This window comes from Lagenorhynchus albirostris, chromosome 4 (genome assembly GCF_949774975.1).
Source record: "Lagenorhynchus albirostris chromosome 4, mLagAlb1.1, whole genome shotgun sequence".
Classification (NCBI taxonomy): Eukaryota; Metazoa; Chordata; class Mammalia; order Artiodactyla; family Delphinidae; genus Lagenorhynchus; species Lagenorhynchus albirostris.
In genome coordinates, this window is record NC_083098.1 from 6129369 (window position 1) to 6145630 (window position 16262).

The 16262-nt window shown below is 41.9% G+C and overlaps 1 protein-coding gene across 1 annotated transcript; it reads right to left on the minus strand.

The window, feature by feature from the left end:
• Nucleotides 1-980: 980 nt before the first annotated feature.
• NPY1R (neuropeptide Y receptor Y1) lies at nt 981-9606 on the minus strand. Its single transcript, XM_060147088.1, has 3 exons — nt 9380-9606; nt 2848-3697; nt 981-2735 (listed from the first exon to the last, which is right to left on the minus strand). The coding sequence occupies exons 2-3, from the start codon at nt 3544-3546 to the stop codon at nt 2283-2285; spliced, it is 1152 nt and encodes a 383-aa protein (XP_060003071.1). The 5' UTR covers nt 3547-3697; nt 9380-9606; the 3' UTR covers nt 981-2282.
• Between the last annotated feature and the right edge of the window lie 6656 nt (nt 9607-16262).

Sequence of the window (16262 nt, forward strand, 5' to 3'; positions counted from 1 at the left end):
CCACTGCGCCACCAGGGAAGTCCTGGTTTGTTTGTATTTAACATGCATGTTTATTTCTTCTTGAATCACAGTGGATCTGTGGTCGACCCTAGACTTTACCACTAGTTCATCGACGTCTTTGGATAAAAGAGAAGAATTTGGTATTCAGGTCATTATTTATGAAAAGCTAAGGAATCAGCAGCCTACATGGCTAAATGAAGATTTTAGAAATGGTATCTCAGCAAATGTGCTATCAAGAATGCACCTGCATTTTCAGGCTGTTCTCAAGCAGCAGTTTGTTTCCATAGCACCTAAGTAGAGAAAGACAAAATCTCCCATTCATCCCCCAAAGCAGAAAACACCAGGTAGTTTCAAATTCCAGGTTTTGGTAAGGAAAGATGATGATATTTTCCAATACACATTAAAGGTTGGTTTTAGAATTTTTTTTTCTTTGTTAACTAAAAGTCATTCTTAGGCTATAATTTGAACTCATATTAACATTCAATGCAAAAGACTAATACTTGTCTTACAAGACAAATCGTGCAAGTTTCTAAAATCTAAAATGTCATTTTGCTTAGTTTAGAAAGTGACATAATAAAAGAGAAAACACCTCCTTGCTAAAGATGAACCTAGGAGGAGCAGTCCAAGAAAATTTCAGAATGTAAAGTCAGTATGATCAATAATAAGAGGGAAGGATTTGTGTCATTATTTATCCATTCAATTGTTTAAAAAATTAAAAAAAAAAACCTTCTAGGTACTTGGCACTTTGCTAAATGCACTGAGACACAGAATCATGTAAAACAGTCTCTGCCTTCATGAAGCTTCAGGAAGCCAAGGAGAGAGGCTGGACCATCAAGTGTTATACCACAGGGTAGAAAATGCTTCATCAACAAGCAGACTGAGGATGCTGCAGAACTTCATGGGAGGGAAGACAAGGGGCTAAAAAAGGAAAAGAAAAAAAAAGAAGAAGCTAAAGAGAGTCACGAAAGAGACTATTCAGAAAAAGCAGAAACAATTTTAATAAAGAAAATGTCTGCCCTTCTAAAATCAAACACATTTAATACTATGTCTGTATAATACATCAAAGATATGTCTTGTTCTTTAAAATATCTTCCCTCCCAATGATTCTGAGGCTCAATCATGATTACAGGGTACATGAAATGAAGTATATTAACATGACACAACCCCTCAGTACATAGTGCATGATTGGTAAGATTCCACAGGCACACAGTTCACACAAGTTAAGATGAGCTACGTGAGGTGTCCTCAGTTTTCCTGTATTTACCCCTGCTACCCAGGGTGGACATTCTTTCAACACTGTACCTTGGTGTCCTTTGAAAGATGGACATTGAAAGTTAAAAATGAGTTAGTATATAGGCACTGATGTATAGAAAATACACTTTGTGGTTATATATATTGTAAGCTGGAAATAAATGCCTCTGAATTACGTGTGTATTTATGCTAGGAAGCTTGACAAACACTGAACAGTCTGTGAAGAATGGAAAGCCTCTTGACCTTCAATTCAAATAAATATAATCCAACCATATGCAGCAATACTAACTTACTTGTTAAACGAACTGCTCCGAAATCATTTGGTTGTCAGGTACCAAAATAGTTTTAAAGTTAGGGAACTGCTGTCCCACTTAATCCTTGTGGGTGGCCCAATTCCCCAAGATATTCACAGCTGAGAAGTATTTTTAAATGTATTTTTTATCTTACGTGATAATCAATTAGGAGCAAATGAAATCCTGTCTTAAACTTTCAAAAAAATGCAAATCACTTTTGAATGACTTCAGACTAGGCATAGAGGACACAGACTCTCTTTTAGCTCACACCCTGAATGCTGCTTTTGCATGCCATCACCTCTGTAACAGGCTGAAGCTTGACACCTAGCCTTACACAGGACTGCCCAATCTACTGACGATCTCATCGAACAAGGATGGCCCAATCAAGCGAGAGCATCAGGTGTAGTGCTTCTGAAGTCAGTGAACAGTAATACTTTAAAGAAATTTCCTTCTAATAAATACAATATAAAAGCCTTTCTATTCTATGCATAAGTTTACAAAAAAGCACTTCAAAGATATCTGGTCAAAACCATCACCAGAAGATTCCAAAGCCCACACGTTTTGTTGCAAATATAATTATGACAGCTACTACAAAAGCAGTAAAAAGCAAGACAAGAAAATCTTGATCTTTCTTCAATGATTTCAACCCTATTCCTTGGGAGAACAGGGAATTAAAGTCTTTGCAGGTTGTGCTTGGTTTTAAGCAGATGTCACCTGGGACCAAATGCTACGGCAGGTTCAGATTGTTTCATTATCATCACTGTGGATCTTTTTAAGCATGACTGGGCTTGGTTGCTTCAGAGACGTCTTAGAAACATCCGTGTGAATGGTGGACATGGCGATGGTCTCGTAGTCGTCATCCTGAGACCGGAAATCACAAAAGTTAAAGAAGAACTGCAGGTCTCTCTGGAAGTTTTTGTTCAGGAAGCCATAAAATATGGGGTTGACACAGGTGGAGATCATGGCTGTGAGGTGGCAGAGCAGGAATAACAGATTATGGTTGCACGTAGCAATGATCTGATGATTCCAGTCGAACACAGTGTTGAAGATGGTGAGCGGCAGCCAGCAGACCGCAAACGCCACCACGATGGACAGCAGCATGACGTTGATTCTTTTGGTTTCGCTGGACCTGTACTTACTGTCTCTCATCTTGTCCATCATGTTGTTTCTTCTTTTTAAGCGTATATATATCTACAGGAGGGAAAAAATAAAGAGTTCAAATAGAATCACTCATTGAATGAGGACTCTTGGAGAAAGAAGGTAAAAATGGAAATGGTGGCGGGGGGGGTGGGAGTTTTCTTACCTTGAAGTAGCAAATAAATATAAAACAGAGTGGGCCAAAATACTGCAGCACCAAGAGAAGAGTGGTGTAAGACAACCGGTGAGAGTCTGATGGAAATTTATCAAAGCAGACGTACTTGTCCTTGAACGCATCAAGGGTCACATTCTGGAACGGTTCATCCGTCAATACTTGGTAGATCAGGAAGGGCAGAGAAGAAGCCACAGCAAGGACCCAGATGACAGCAATGCCTACGTAAGCATGTCTATTACTTGGTCTCCAGCCCCGTGGATTGATGATCAGCTGATGCCGTTCCACGGCAATGAGGACCAGAGAGAAGATAGACACAGTGATGGAAACACACTGTACGAAAGGGTTCAACTTGCACATTGCCTCACCAAAAACCCAGTGGTCCATCAACGTGTAGACAAACGTGAAGGGGAGACACATGATAGCAACAAGCAAGTCTGAGAAGGAAAGGTTCACAATCAGGATGTTGGTGACATTTCTCAACTCCTTTTGTTTCAAGATGATGATGATCAAGGCCAGGTTTCCAGAGACCCCAAGAATGATCACAGCTCCATAGGCAAGAGCTAACGTGAATATCATGGCCAAGGGCAGATGACAATCGTCATTTTCGAAAGCCAAAAACTGGGAATTCTTCTCTGAAAAATTATAATAGATTGAATGATTTTCTACCTGGGAAAATAACGTTGAATTCATTTTGACTCGTTTGGCTATTACAGATGACTTTAGACAAATGGACAATATGTTTCCTCAAAGCAGATCAAAGACTCAACTTATTTTTATTCTCCATATTGGAATCCATTTCTCAAAATTATTCTGAATTCTTCATTCCCTTGAACTGAACAACCTGTAAAGAGAAAATGACCAATTGCATTACTAATTCTATTGACGGCAGTCAAAACGAATTCTGATTCATAGTACTGTTTAAAGGGAAGACACTGAAATAAACAAAATGTATTCTATATATACATCTTCTTTTAAATAGTAGAAACAGTGCAAACAATTTGAAAAAACAACTTTAGTAATATTTTTAACTTGATGTTGCTTTCACATTGAGTTTCAGCAAAATGCAGTGGTCTGTACATTAGTAAGGTGTGTATAAATCTCATGCCCAAAGTCTTACATAAACGACCATCAGCACATTCCTAAACACTGTAGGAATATGAAGGTATAAAAAAAAAGGACAGATTAAAACATATGAAAAAGATATGACACCAACAAAGGAAAACAAAAAAAAAATTTACCTAATTCTTCCTCTTACGATAAAAAAGAAAGAATTTATCACGTTGTAGTAACAGCCCCACCAACACTGAACTGCTCTTTAAGGAGATGATGGATACAGTGAAACATCAAGAAACTTTGTCCTGTGAAGGACTGCTGATGGAAAAGAAGACGTTTAATCCAGAAAAGACTCACTAGGAAGGGTACAAACATCTTCTCACATTGGAATGGGTAGCATGTGGTCCCTGGCTTGTGGCTCAGAATCTTATGTCCTCTCAAGTTAGAAGTAGGACCAAGGGAAGTGGATTACATTAAAAATATTTCACGTCATTATGAAGAACAAAAGTTTAATCAAATGGAATGAACTGCCTGTAAACCAGAAAGTTCTCCACAAGCAACAGTTTGTAAGTACTACTCGAAAGGCTTGGGGAAGTTCTCACATTGTGTGGGAGATTCAACTGGGTAACTCTGAAGCTCTTTCTGACTTTAAGATTCTATAATATTACTAACATGTCAGAAGCTTTCAAAGGATTTCTAAGGTTTTCTTCATGGAAATATCCTCCCTCCCCACTAGACTGCATACAGATACAATGCAGGTATCTAAATTTTAGTTGTACTTTTGATCTTTCACAGCATTTTGTGATAGGAATACTCTTTTCTTACCAACAAAACAAATCACAGACAACAGTCCTGTAGAGCTTAAAAGCTCCTTTAAAAAAAAATCTCTGATTTCCTTTACGTTATTAAGTAAATATATGAGATGGGGTTTCTTATGTTAATTAACAGGCCATTGTGCTTGCGTTAAGAAACAGAATCGCACTTCTTTCTTCTGTGAGAACAATAAAGAAAATCATGCAGAATTACTTCCATTGAAAAGGAGACAAGAACTTTAATGAACAAAATATGCTTTTGCCTTTTAAGTGATGCCACTATTGAACCTTTCCTTTTGCTTTCTAGAATATGGGTACTTTTGCTCTCTAGAATATGGGGTGTTTTTATTATAAAACTACAACTTATAAAACTGAAGAATAAAAAGAAAGGTTGCTACCACTTAGTGAGAATGAAAGCATCTGGACTAGGAAAGGTATCAAGTGTGAACGTTATAGAAACGTTCTCCCCTCTTCTTGTCAACAGCCTGGAAAGACTCCTGAACCTCCCTGGTAACACACTTTTCTCTCAAGAATACCAAAGAGAGAGAATATCTGTGTCTCTCAGTGTCTGAGAACAAACCTGGAGCAAGCAAGCGTTAATCTAAAAATTCTTTGGAAATTTCGCACTAAAGAATTCAAGAAAATTTCGCATCATATGTCCTAGTCAGGTTGCTGGCAAGATAGTTAACGTCACTGCACAGGTATCTGAGTTTTTCTTCATTAGTAGAACTAGCATGACAGGAAAATGCATCCTCTAACGCCCTACCCACTGCTCCCCCTCTGCACACAGTGCCAGGTGAGACACACAAGGTAGGGACCACTGAGCCTCCTGGACCTGACACTTGAGGACCGCTACTCTGCCTTACACTCCCGGTCTAACAACCCCATGGGGCATGTTCTGTACCAGGTGGGCAGGTCCCTTCACAGTCACCAAGTGCCCTGGCCCGTTTTAGCTTCTGCATCTTCGCCTCTGCAACACCTCATCACGCATCCAAATTCTACCCATCTTTCAAAGCACCATTTAGTCCCTTAGATCCTTAATTGGCTCTTCACAACTGTAATATTGCCTCTTGAAGGTAGGTACTACGTATATTTCATACTACTTTGTGAATATTAGATTTAGAATAAAAGTGTGTTGATGACACAGTAGGTGCACAGATGGAATAATAGGTTCTTGTGTGATTGCTATTAACATCAATAGCTGAATTCTATTGTCAACTGAAAAAAATCCACAATCTAAAAGCTGAGAGTTATGTTTTATTCGGCGGACTTGCTGAGGACTCAAGCCCGGGAGGCAGCCTCTCAGATGCTCTGAGGGACGGCTCAGAAGAGGTCAGGGCGCAGCCAGGATATACAGGAGTTTTTGCAAGAAAAGGCAGGTAGCTGGAACTTCAAAAGATTGCTGTTAATTAAAGCAAACCAGACATCTCAAGTTAATGAATTTAGCACTTTTCTATGTATGGGAAGATACAAGAGTCTGGGCTCCACTGAAATATTATCTGGAGCCAGTATCCTGTTCTCTCCTATCCAGAATCCCCTCAGGTACACCGTCCAGGGTGACTGCAGGGGCTGATGGCTTGATGCCCACAACATCCTTTGTTTACTGATACGGCAGGCGGCAGGGGACATTCTTGTCCACACTATCATAGTCCTTTGACATGCCAAATGGATGTTAATTATAAGAGCCATTTTACTAGGTCAGGTACATGGTGTGTGGGGAGGGGAATGTTCCACTTTGTGCAAAAAAAAAAAAAAAAAAAAGGAATTGTTTCTGAAAGAGAATTCATTTATCCAATAAATATTTATTGAACACTATTTTGTGTCAGGCAGGGTTTTAGTGGAGACAACAGTGAGGTTCCCACTGAGTTTCTAGTCTTGTGTGCAGAAGCAGACAAGAAAAAAGAAATCAGTAAAAGAGACAGGACACAAGACGGTAGTAAGTACCATGGAGAAAAATAAAGCAAGGAAGGGGACCTGGGACTGTTGTGGGGGGGGGGGGGCGGGAAGGCCTCTGACTGCCGGAGAAGATGGCGCATGAGTTAAGACCCGACAGTGAGGGAGGAAGCCAGGCAGATGCCGCAGGGATGCATCCCCTGTGGAAATAGCAAACATGAAATCTTTACGACTGGAGTGTGCTTCGTGTGCTGAACAGATGAGAAGCGAAATAAATGAGGGAGAGACTATAGGGAAGTAGCAGGGAGGGTAAGCAGGGGAGAAACAGACGCTGCAGGGCCTTACTCCGTGGGACAGTCTTCGACTTTTTCTCTGAGAAAGACGAGGACTCCCTGGAGAGTCTTTGGTAAAGGCATGAATTTCTATGACTTGTTTTAAAATTATTGCTCTAGCTGTTGTTTGCAAGGACTTAAGACAGGAGAGAGAAGTAGGGAGATTCATTTAGAGGCTAGTGGAATAATCCAGGTGAGAGATAATGGAGGCACGGACCAAGGCGTTTGCAGTGAAAAGGAAGAAAGAAAGTTTACATCTACCAACTGACTTTGACAAAATTCACTGCATATGGGACTTAACGCAAACACTTATTAAATTATTACAATGTATGGGCTACAAAGTTTTCTTGCAGATGAATTTAGGTTAAATATACTGAAACTCTACTCTGCTCCCTTTGAAATTATATTTGCTAGACATATCCTGTGAGAAATAGCAGTTTTCTTACTAAGTAGAAGTTAACTTAGCTATACAGAAAATGCAAACTTCACATTTTCTTAATGTATTTGAAATCAGACTCCTTTGCTAAGTGCATGTCATTCCAGTTGGGTAAAACAGTTCTGCATTGGATAAAATGTGTATTTCCAGCCTACCTTAGTATAATCTCAAGGATGAATAACTGTCGGAAAATAATATTGAGAAAGAATTTACATACATCATCTTTGACAAGGAAAATGATTTGATATTTACTATTCCAATATATATTTCTAAAGTAAGGTATGCAACTACAGGCACTGCAAAAATGAAAGGTTGCTGCATCTCACTATAGCTGCCATGTGCTTTTAGAGACAAAACAGAGACACTACATACATCCAGTTGGCAAATTAGCCCCCTTCCAAAGGGAAATTTGCTTCTCCATTCCAATTTGAACGCTGGCCTTTACTGCCTGCTGTTCTTAGAGCTGTTACTGCCTGAGAATACAGCTCTCTGGTCATAACGTGCTGCAGATAAATTTTGTCATATACTCAGAACCGGCTACTTAACTCCCTTGTTTTTGGAAAAGAAATCAGCCTTGCTACCTGCATCCTCCCAAAGTTACTGCTAGTTTATTCACATGAGTTACATAATTCTCTGTTCCTTTCCCTTCCAGGAGGTCTTGCTCAACTGACAGCTGCCTCAAAACAATAAGGAAAGACTAATAAAGCAGTAGTCACCCACCGAAAAGCGCTCAGTCTTTGGTCATGGGTGAGGAAGCCGGCCGACAGCTTTCTGCTCTCACCGGGGAAGCAGCCTGCAGTCCAGGGACTGACAGCCGCTGTTGCTGGGACTCCCCTTCAGGCAGAGCCAGGCAAGCTCCGTGCTCCCCGGCCCCCGCCTGTGTGCCACCCGACAAGTTATGCTCTCCCATAGGGTCCTGGTGGGCACGGCAAATCTGAGAACTCTTTAAAAAAAAAAAAAAAGGAATGTCAAGACACACTTGCTCACTCTCCCCTCCCCTCCCCTAGGTTTTTCCTGAGTTACCAAACTCAGGAAATGGGATGTGTTAAATCAAAATTCCTGTCGGCACGCTTATGCGCCCACCCTTTTCATATCGTGTAACTAGATGAATTGCCCCAAACTGTCCTCATTCCTAACACTCCCTCCCTCCCCGCCCCCCCCATACACACACATTTGCCACCCATTTGTCAGATGTCTCTACCCATGATGATGAGACTGGCAAAGCAGAAAACATCTACAACAACCAGAACCAAACGAGCATAGCCCAAACTTAGTTGACTCTGGCCCAGCATCAGTCCTTAGAACATTCGCCTCTCTCCAATCTACCTGGAGACCACCGGGCCACTCTTAGGCCACTTCCCTCTCCAGTCCATCCACAATCTCCTACCCAGCCGCGCTCCACCACCACCGGTGTAAAGGAGCTGAAGAGCTGGACGATGGAAACTCGGAAGTAGGGGACAGTACGATGTCTCCTGGGGACGCAGAGCCAGGCTGGAGAGGCCAGCACCGGGGGGCAGGGCTCGAGGCAGCCCGCGCGCGGGGCGCCCACGGGGGCCCCGGGCCGCTCCCCGCGCACAAGTGCGGAGCGCAGGGCGAAGGCCGACCCGTGAGCCCTCCTCCCCCTGCCGTCCCAGCCGCGCGTTCCTCCGCAAAAGCTCAGCGCAGCCGCGCCGCAGAGGCTCGGGAAAGATGCCAAAGGTAGCGAAGGAGGGAGGACGACGTCTCACCAGAGCCAGAGGAGGGGGACTCGGACCCCGTAGGGGACCCCCGTAGAGAGGCGTCGGCCCCGCACCGCAGGCGGTCCTGGGTGGCCGGTGGTTTGGAGCACCTCGCGACCCGCCCGCGCGGGGACCGAACCGAAGGCTGCCTGCGCCCCCGCCGCTCCCCAGAGCTCGTTTCGGGACTCGCGTGCCCTTTCTTCCTCTCTCATCCTTCACCCCATCGGTGACAGATTCCTCTAAAGTCAGTCCTTTCAAAGGTGTACTCTTGGAACTTACCCTCTCTGCCGGATCCGTCTTTTAGCCCGATGATTAAAGCGGGAAGGGCGGTCGTGGAAGGGAGCGGAGCGGGAAGGAAAGCTCGCGGGTGTTTCTCCGGCTCAAAGCCTAAAGGTTGGTGGGGAGGGGAAGAGCCGCCCTTGAAGCGGAGCTCCACCTCGTCTCGGCCACGTGACAACCCCCGGGCGGCGCCGCAGACCCCCGCACTCCTTCCCGGGAATTCGGTGGGCAGCGCGGGAGCCGCGCGCGCTGTCGGACCGCGCGCCCGGGGCGGTGGTGCGCGCTCTGCGCTCGGCGGGGCCAGGAGGGAGGCGCTGCGCCGGGCTGAGGTCGCGCCCGCGCGCCGTCGCTGGCTGTCGGTGCCACCTCGCGGCGGAGGCTGAGCCGGCGGTGCGGGCAGCGGCGCGAAACCCAGCTCCGGGGAAGGGGACGCGAAGCCCACCGCGACTGCGCCGCTCGTGCGTGCCTAGCCTCTCCTGTGACGTCCGGAGGTTTCTCACGCCGGAGCCAGAAGTTTTTCCTTTTTAGCAGTGAACAAAGAGAAGACCTTAAAGAAGCAAAAGTAGCGAATCTCCGATAAGATGGAAGGGGCTTTTTTTTTTTAAGTCCTTCTTTCTCTCCGCTAGAAAAATGCGTTGAGGCAGATTTGTTCCCGGCACCGAGCTGCTCCTTTCAGGAAAGCACGAGGAGAGGAACATTTTCTTGCGGGTCAGGAAGAGTCAGTGCCATTTCCTCGGTACTTAATCTGCTACCGTACGGAGCAATATGAAGGAATAAAAGAACAGAATGTACACAGAGCACGTTGACGGTGCAAAGCCATCCTGGTGCCTGATGGTTCAAGCTAATTGCTGATACACTGCCCTCAGGTGTTTTACATACTTCTACTCTACTTCGAAAAGCCAAAGTTGTGTAACACACACACACACACACACACACACACACACACACAGAGTGATTACTGATGTAGATGAATACAGCTTCTTCCAAATCAAACTTTCAAGTAATAAAGAGTCTTCCTAATAAAGATACAGGACACTGCCTACGAGATGCATACAAGTTTCATTACATAACAACCATGATGGCAGTCTGTCTTCAAACTAAAAGCAGAACAAAATTCTGAGACAAATGGAATTACTTGAACTTCGTTGAAAAATGTTTTATTTTTCTAGTTATTAGACTGAATAAATACTATTTAAAGCTCAGTAGAAACTCTAACTCATTCATTTATATAAATTATGAGGTACACAATCTCTGTTGTCCCCCCCCCCCCGCCAGGAAAGGTTTCTAAAATATTTGTAATTAGGTATATTTTTATAAAGTTGGAAAGGGATTATGACCAAGAATCGGTATATCACAGTCAGGTAATAAATGCACTCTAACAATATATATGAGAGTATATTTTTTAAAAGCCCACTAGTGATTAAGGAATAGTAAAATGGCACATATATTTTCTTTCTTTTTCTTTTTTTAACCAAGGATGGAAATATAAAACATAATTTAGGAATTTCAGTTATTTAAAGAGCAATAACTCATTTAGGTTTCTATTCACTCTCTGTTTATCCCTTAAGTCACATTCTGTTCATAGAAGCAAATTTACCCCAAGGTCTTCATCATCTAATTGGCTCTTTTTAGTCTGCTGCAAGAATTACAAATGAAATAATTTAATTCTCTGAAAAGAATACGTTTTTAGGTAAACATTTTTGCTATATCAGCAAATATTTTGGACTTAAGAATATAATTTGGACTCATTAAAAGACACTTTCTGTGTTTTCCAAAAATACTAATAAAAGCATGTCTGCAAGAATACCTGAATTACTGTGGCCATTGTATTTTGTCATCTTATTAATTTTTATAAAGTACCCCCCAAGTCCAATTTACAAAGCTGTATTCTTTTTTTTTTAAATTAATTTATTTATTTTTGGCTGCGTTGGGTCTTCCTTGCTGTGCGTGGCCTTTCTCTAGTTGCGGCGAGCGGGGGCTACTTTTCCTTGTAGTGCGTGGGCTTCTCATTGTGGTGGCTTCTCTTGTTGAGGAGCACGGGCTCTAGGCGCACGGGCTTCAGTAGCTGTGGCACACGGGCTCAGTAGTTGTAGCTTGCAGACTCTAGAGCGCAGGCTCAGTAGTTGTGCACGAGCTTAGTTGCTCCGCGGCATGTGGGATCTTCCCGGACCAGGGATCGAACCCCTGTCCCCTGCATTGGCAGATGGATTCTTAACCAGTGTACCACCAGGGAAGTCCCTAAAGCTGTATTCCTGAGACATTAATAACAAATACCAATCTTTGAAAGATCATTGCTCTCAAAGACTTTTTTTTCTGTGTCAAATTTTGTGATATAAAGGGAAGTTTTGAAATGCTGAACAAAAACAGCGAATTTATACAATTCTCTAGGACTATCATTTACTAAAGACTCTTTCCAATGTGTAAACTAGAAAACTTAAGCATAGTATAATAACCAAATACAACATAAGATCCTTGTATAATGTAATCTAATGGAAGATTTGAAATAAACAAAGTAACATGAGTTGCTCAGAAAATATGTGTTAAAGAATAATCTGAATTCCTCAGAAGATGTGTTTAAAAGAATATGTGTGTTAAAGATCTTTTTTTTTTCTACTCTTAAGTGAACAGTCAGTTGCATACTTTCCTATTTGGGATTCAAGCTAGATAAAACCTCACCTTTGTTAGAGAGAGAGAATTTTTTTGCATCTTGTGTATTTCCTTCTGAAATTTCACAGCAGCCAGAGAATTAAACTAAAGACTTATTCTCATGTTCTGATGGGCAATAGGTTTGTTCTGTCATTAAACAAAGGAATAGGATCTACTCCTTAACTCTCTGTAGATCTTAGTTTTATCATATAAAAAATGGGACAACTTTATGGTCTGGCCCTTTAAATTCCATGATTCAATAATTGGCTAGATAAAATTATTTATCACTATATTTACTGCTGGAATTTATCCGCTGTAATTAACTTACTGGTCTCCTGATGAATTTCTGCTGCAAGGGTTAAAGTTCCTGAAATGCTGTTAGGCCTTGATTCATGAAAATTATCATAAATTATCATTCAGAAAAACTCTGATAGTCATTAACACATGTGAAAACTAAAATGTAGCTGATATTGATTAGGAGGAAATTCCATCAAGGTAGAACTTACTACGAAGTATGTTATTCTAGGAATTAATGAAGTGCCAATTTTCCTCTCTTTCAGTGACTTACCTATGGCATTTCTTTGAATCTACGATGCCATAGAATGTAAGCTGCAATGTTATTTTATGGACCACCAACAAAGAGAAAATCCTTCCAGTAGAGCAATGACTTACAGTCAACTGTAAATGAATCTTAAAGTTAGAGAATTTAAATGTTTTTAAAAGCCCTCATCTTAGGACCAATAAAATACAGTAGGTAAAGAGCTTTGACTAAATTGGTTAGTACAATCAAATAGTCAATACGATCACTTTATTCAACTGTCTTTTTGAAAGAATTAACTTAGCAGAAAAAAGTGACAATTAATTTAATTAAAATGTTAGTATACAAGTATATAGACAATTCAATTATCTTCCTTGTGTAGAAGACACCAGATACTATTTATGGATTCGCTCTTGATTTAAAATGGGAATGCACTTCAAGAAAGTTCTCATTTGGTTACATAGGCTACAAATTTAGAGCTTTTGTTATACAACTCTGTCAGAACAGATTCCATACGACCAGGATCTTAAAATTACTTAGTAAATATTCAAAAATTTTCCTGCAGATTTCATCCTGTTTGACACCCTTTAGACATTCAACAAATGTGTAATGTTATGTATTTCTTGCATGGTATAATGGAAAGACCTTTGCTATTATTATTTCTGACTATAATTATTATCACTCCCTTCTTAGGTGTAGGCATAGCTAGCTGGTGAGAAGGGCAAGTATGAATGCCATCACTGACCTTCCTTCATCCATGACAAACATCCTGCCCACCTCCACCCACCTCCACCCCAGCCCTGAAATCTCAGGGTTGACATTAGACCCCATCTCAACATCAGCAAATCAGACTTGGCCCCATGATGTAAAGCTATTTCCCATCCTGAGATAGGACAATATTTCCCAAAGACAGGAGAAAGATTCCTTATGTGCACCTAAATAATATGACAGATGGGCACAGAGGTGGTGAGAAGTGTTGCCGGGTATCACTTTGCTTAGGTAACTATCCCTTATTCATCCCTTTATTTAAGGTCTAGCTGTTGCTTTTCTTTCCCCAGATACATATAAGTCTAGAAAGAGGTTATATAGCCAAATATGGTCTGTGGTATAACCCGATCCTTCTCATCCTAAGAGACTGCTTAGCTGCCACTCTCTGCTAGTATAGTATGTTGGTGGAAATTACTCAACTGTGCAGATTATTGCAACTACAAATTCAAACCCTCAGTTGAGCCTTCAATGTCACTCAGAAATTCTCAGGCTTGGATGACTCCCAATTCCTTTCCTCTTAGAAGATATTTCAAATAGCCACCCCTCTCCCCAGCCTCCCACCTCATACCCTCAGCCTCAGTGGACTCCTCCTTCCTTCTGAAGGGAGTAAAAGCCATAGGGTATTTTTTTTTTACTGAAATATAGTTGATTTACAATGTTATGTTAGTTTCAGGTATACAGCAAAGTGATTCAGAGAGATATATATATATGTTTTCAGAATACTTTCCCTTACAGGTTATTACAAAATGTTGAGCATCATTCCCTGTGCTACATAGTAGGTCCTTGTTGATTATCTGTTTTATCTATTTTATATACAGTAGTATGCATGTGTTAACCCCAAACTCCTAATTTATCCCTAACCCCCTTTCCCCTTTGGGAAATTTGTTTTCTATGTCTGTGGGCCAATTTCTGTTGTGTAAATAGGTTCAGTTGTATCATTCTTTTTTTTAGATTCCACATATAAGTGATATCATATGATATTTGTCTTTCTCTGTGTGGCTTACTTCACTTAGTGTGATAATCTCTAGGTCCATCTGCATTGCAAAAATAGAGCTACCATATGATCCTGCAATCCCACTCCTGGGCATATAACCAGAGAAAACCATACTTTCAAAAGATACATGCATCCCAGTGTGATAGCAGCACTATTTACAATAACCAAGACATGGAAGCAACCTAAATGTTCACAGACAGATATAAGGATAAAGAAGATGTGGTACATATATGCGGTGGAATACTACTCAGCCGTAAAAAAGAATGAAATAATGCCATTAGCCATAGGGTATTTGTTCCCTTTCATGTCCCTCAGTTTGGCAACGGATCCTCCAGCCCAGCTGACCCAGTCTCCAGGCACTGAGTTGCACCAGCCCACTGAGTTTTCCCAGCTGATGCCCCAAATGTCATGTGACAGAGACAAGCCATCGTCGTCGTGCTCTCCTGAGGTGCTGACCCACTCAATCCATGAGCATAGAGTCCATGAGTTTTTGGTTTTCCATTAAGTTCTGGGAAGTTTTTTACACAACGATATCATAACAAAAATACCTGTTTATTTGACAATTCATTTTTCTTGGCCCAACACTGAAAACAAAAACAGCAAGACAAAATTGCTCACTCTTCCTCACTGTAACTCCCTCACCCTTGTCACAGCTTCTCTAGCTGCCTTCTCTGTCCTGGTCGCTCCTCCAAGAATAAGGCACATTCCCTGTCCTCTCATTGCTTCTCATATGGCCCACTGGAACCTGCTTCTGCCGGGGAAAACAATGACTAAACCGGTGGATACAATTCAGACTTTAATTCTTCATGTTGCATTTGACTCTCTTGACCATCCTCTCCTGGAACCTTCTTTTCCTTTGACCTCACTAACTACATTTCAGATGGTTTTCTTTCCTTACTGGCTGTTTCTGTCTTCTTCCCAAGGATCTGCTGTCTCCATCTCCTCCCTAGGTGATTTGCTTCCTAGGATACTGTTATAATCAATCGGCCAGAGGTGGTCCCTGTGTATTAGCCTAAAATGTTCCCCATATTGTTTACCTCTTCACAGTTGGCAGGACACAAATGCCAGACTGCATCAACCTCAAATTCTCACAAATCTAATTGCTTTATATGCAATCCAAATAAATACAGTTTTAGTTATTTAGAGCCTACCTACTTTATACACTCTGAGAAACTGCGCCAAACATCTGCTAACCATGGATAAGACAAATCCTGTAGCCATAAAAGACGCCTACCTGACGCTGCCCTTCAGAGCTCTCTGACCCAAGTCTCCCCACCTTGCCACTGAGTGGTGTCCCCTAGACACTAAGACTCCCTCTGTTTTCTCCTCCCCGGGGATTCCCTTGTCCCATCCCCCTTCTGAATGGTAGCTCATACTACTGTCTCTGGAAGGTCTCGTTCTGGGAGAAACTTCCCTGTCATGCGAGCCTGTCCAGGACCACCCAAATAAAACTTGTGTGTCCTGCCTTTTGTGATCCTGTCTCTTCCCTGATCAGCCCTGAAATTCCCAAGTTTACCAGAGACCTCATTCTTAATCTTCTCCCTTTTTTCACTTTCAAACATAATCATACCCTCTGCCATCACTGACACGCTTGTACATTTGTAACCTTAAATCTCCATGTAGAGTGCGGACCTCTCCTGGGTTTCCTTGGCAAAGGTGCTTCACAGCTGGTGGAACCAATACAAACCAGTGTCGTCATCTCTACCCCTCAAGCCGGAACCTGAGAATCATCCCAGTATTTCCCTCTCTCACACTCTCAAATTCAACTGGTCTCAAATTCATTGGGTCAGTTGGGAATCGGTCACACATTCCCACTGAATTCACAGCATAATATCTCTCAAATGTGTTCTTTTATATCCATCAAGCTCTAGCTAATTCTCTACTCAATGGTCTCTCTGCCACCAACTGCTATCACGGTCAGCCAGTGATGTCACTGC

Coding starts and splice junctions, on each gene's coding strand:
- NPY1R (XM_060147088.1), bottom strand. CDS start 3,546: ATGAATTCAACGTTATTTTCCCAGGTAGAAAATCATTCAATCTATTAT. Junction 2,736..2,847: donor TATTTATTTGCTACTTCAAG/GTAAGAAAACTC, acceptor TCCCTCCTGTAG/ATATATATACGCTTAAAAAG.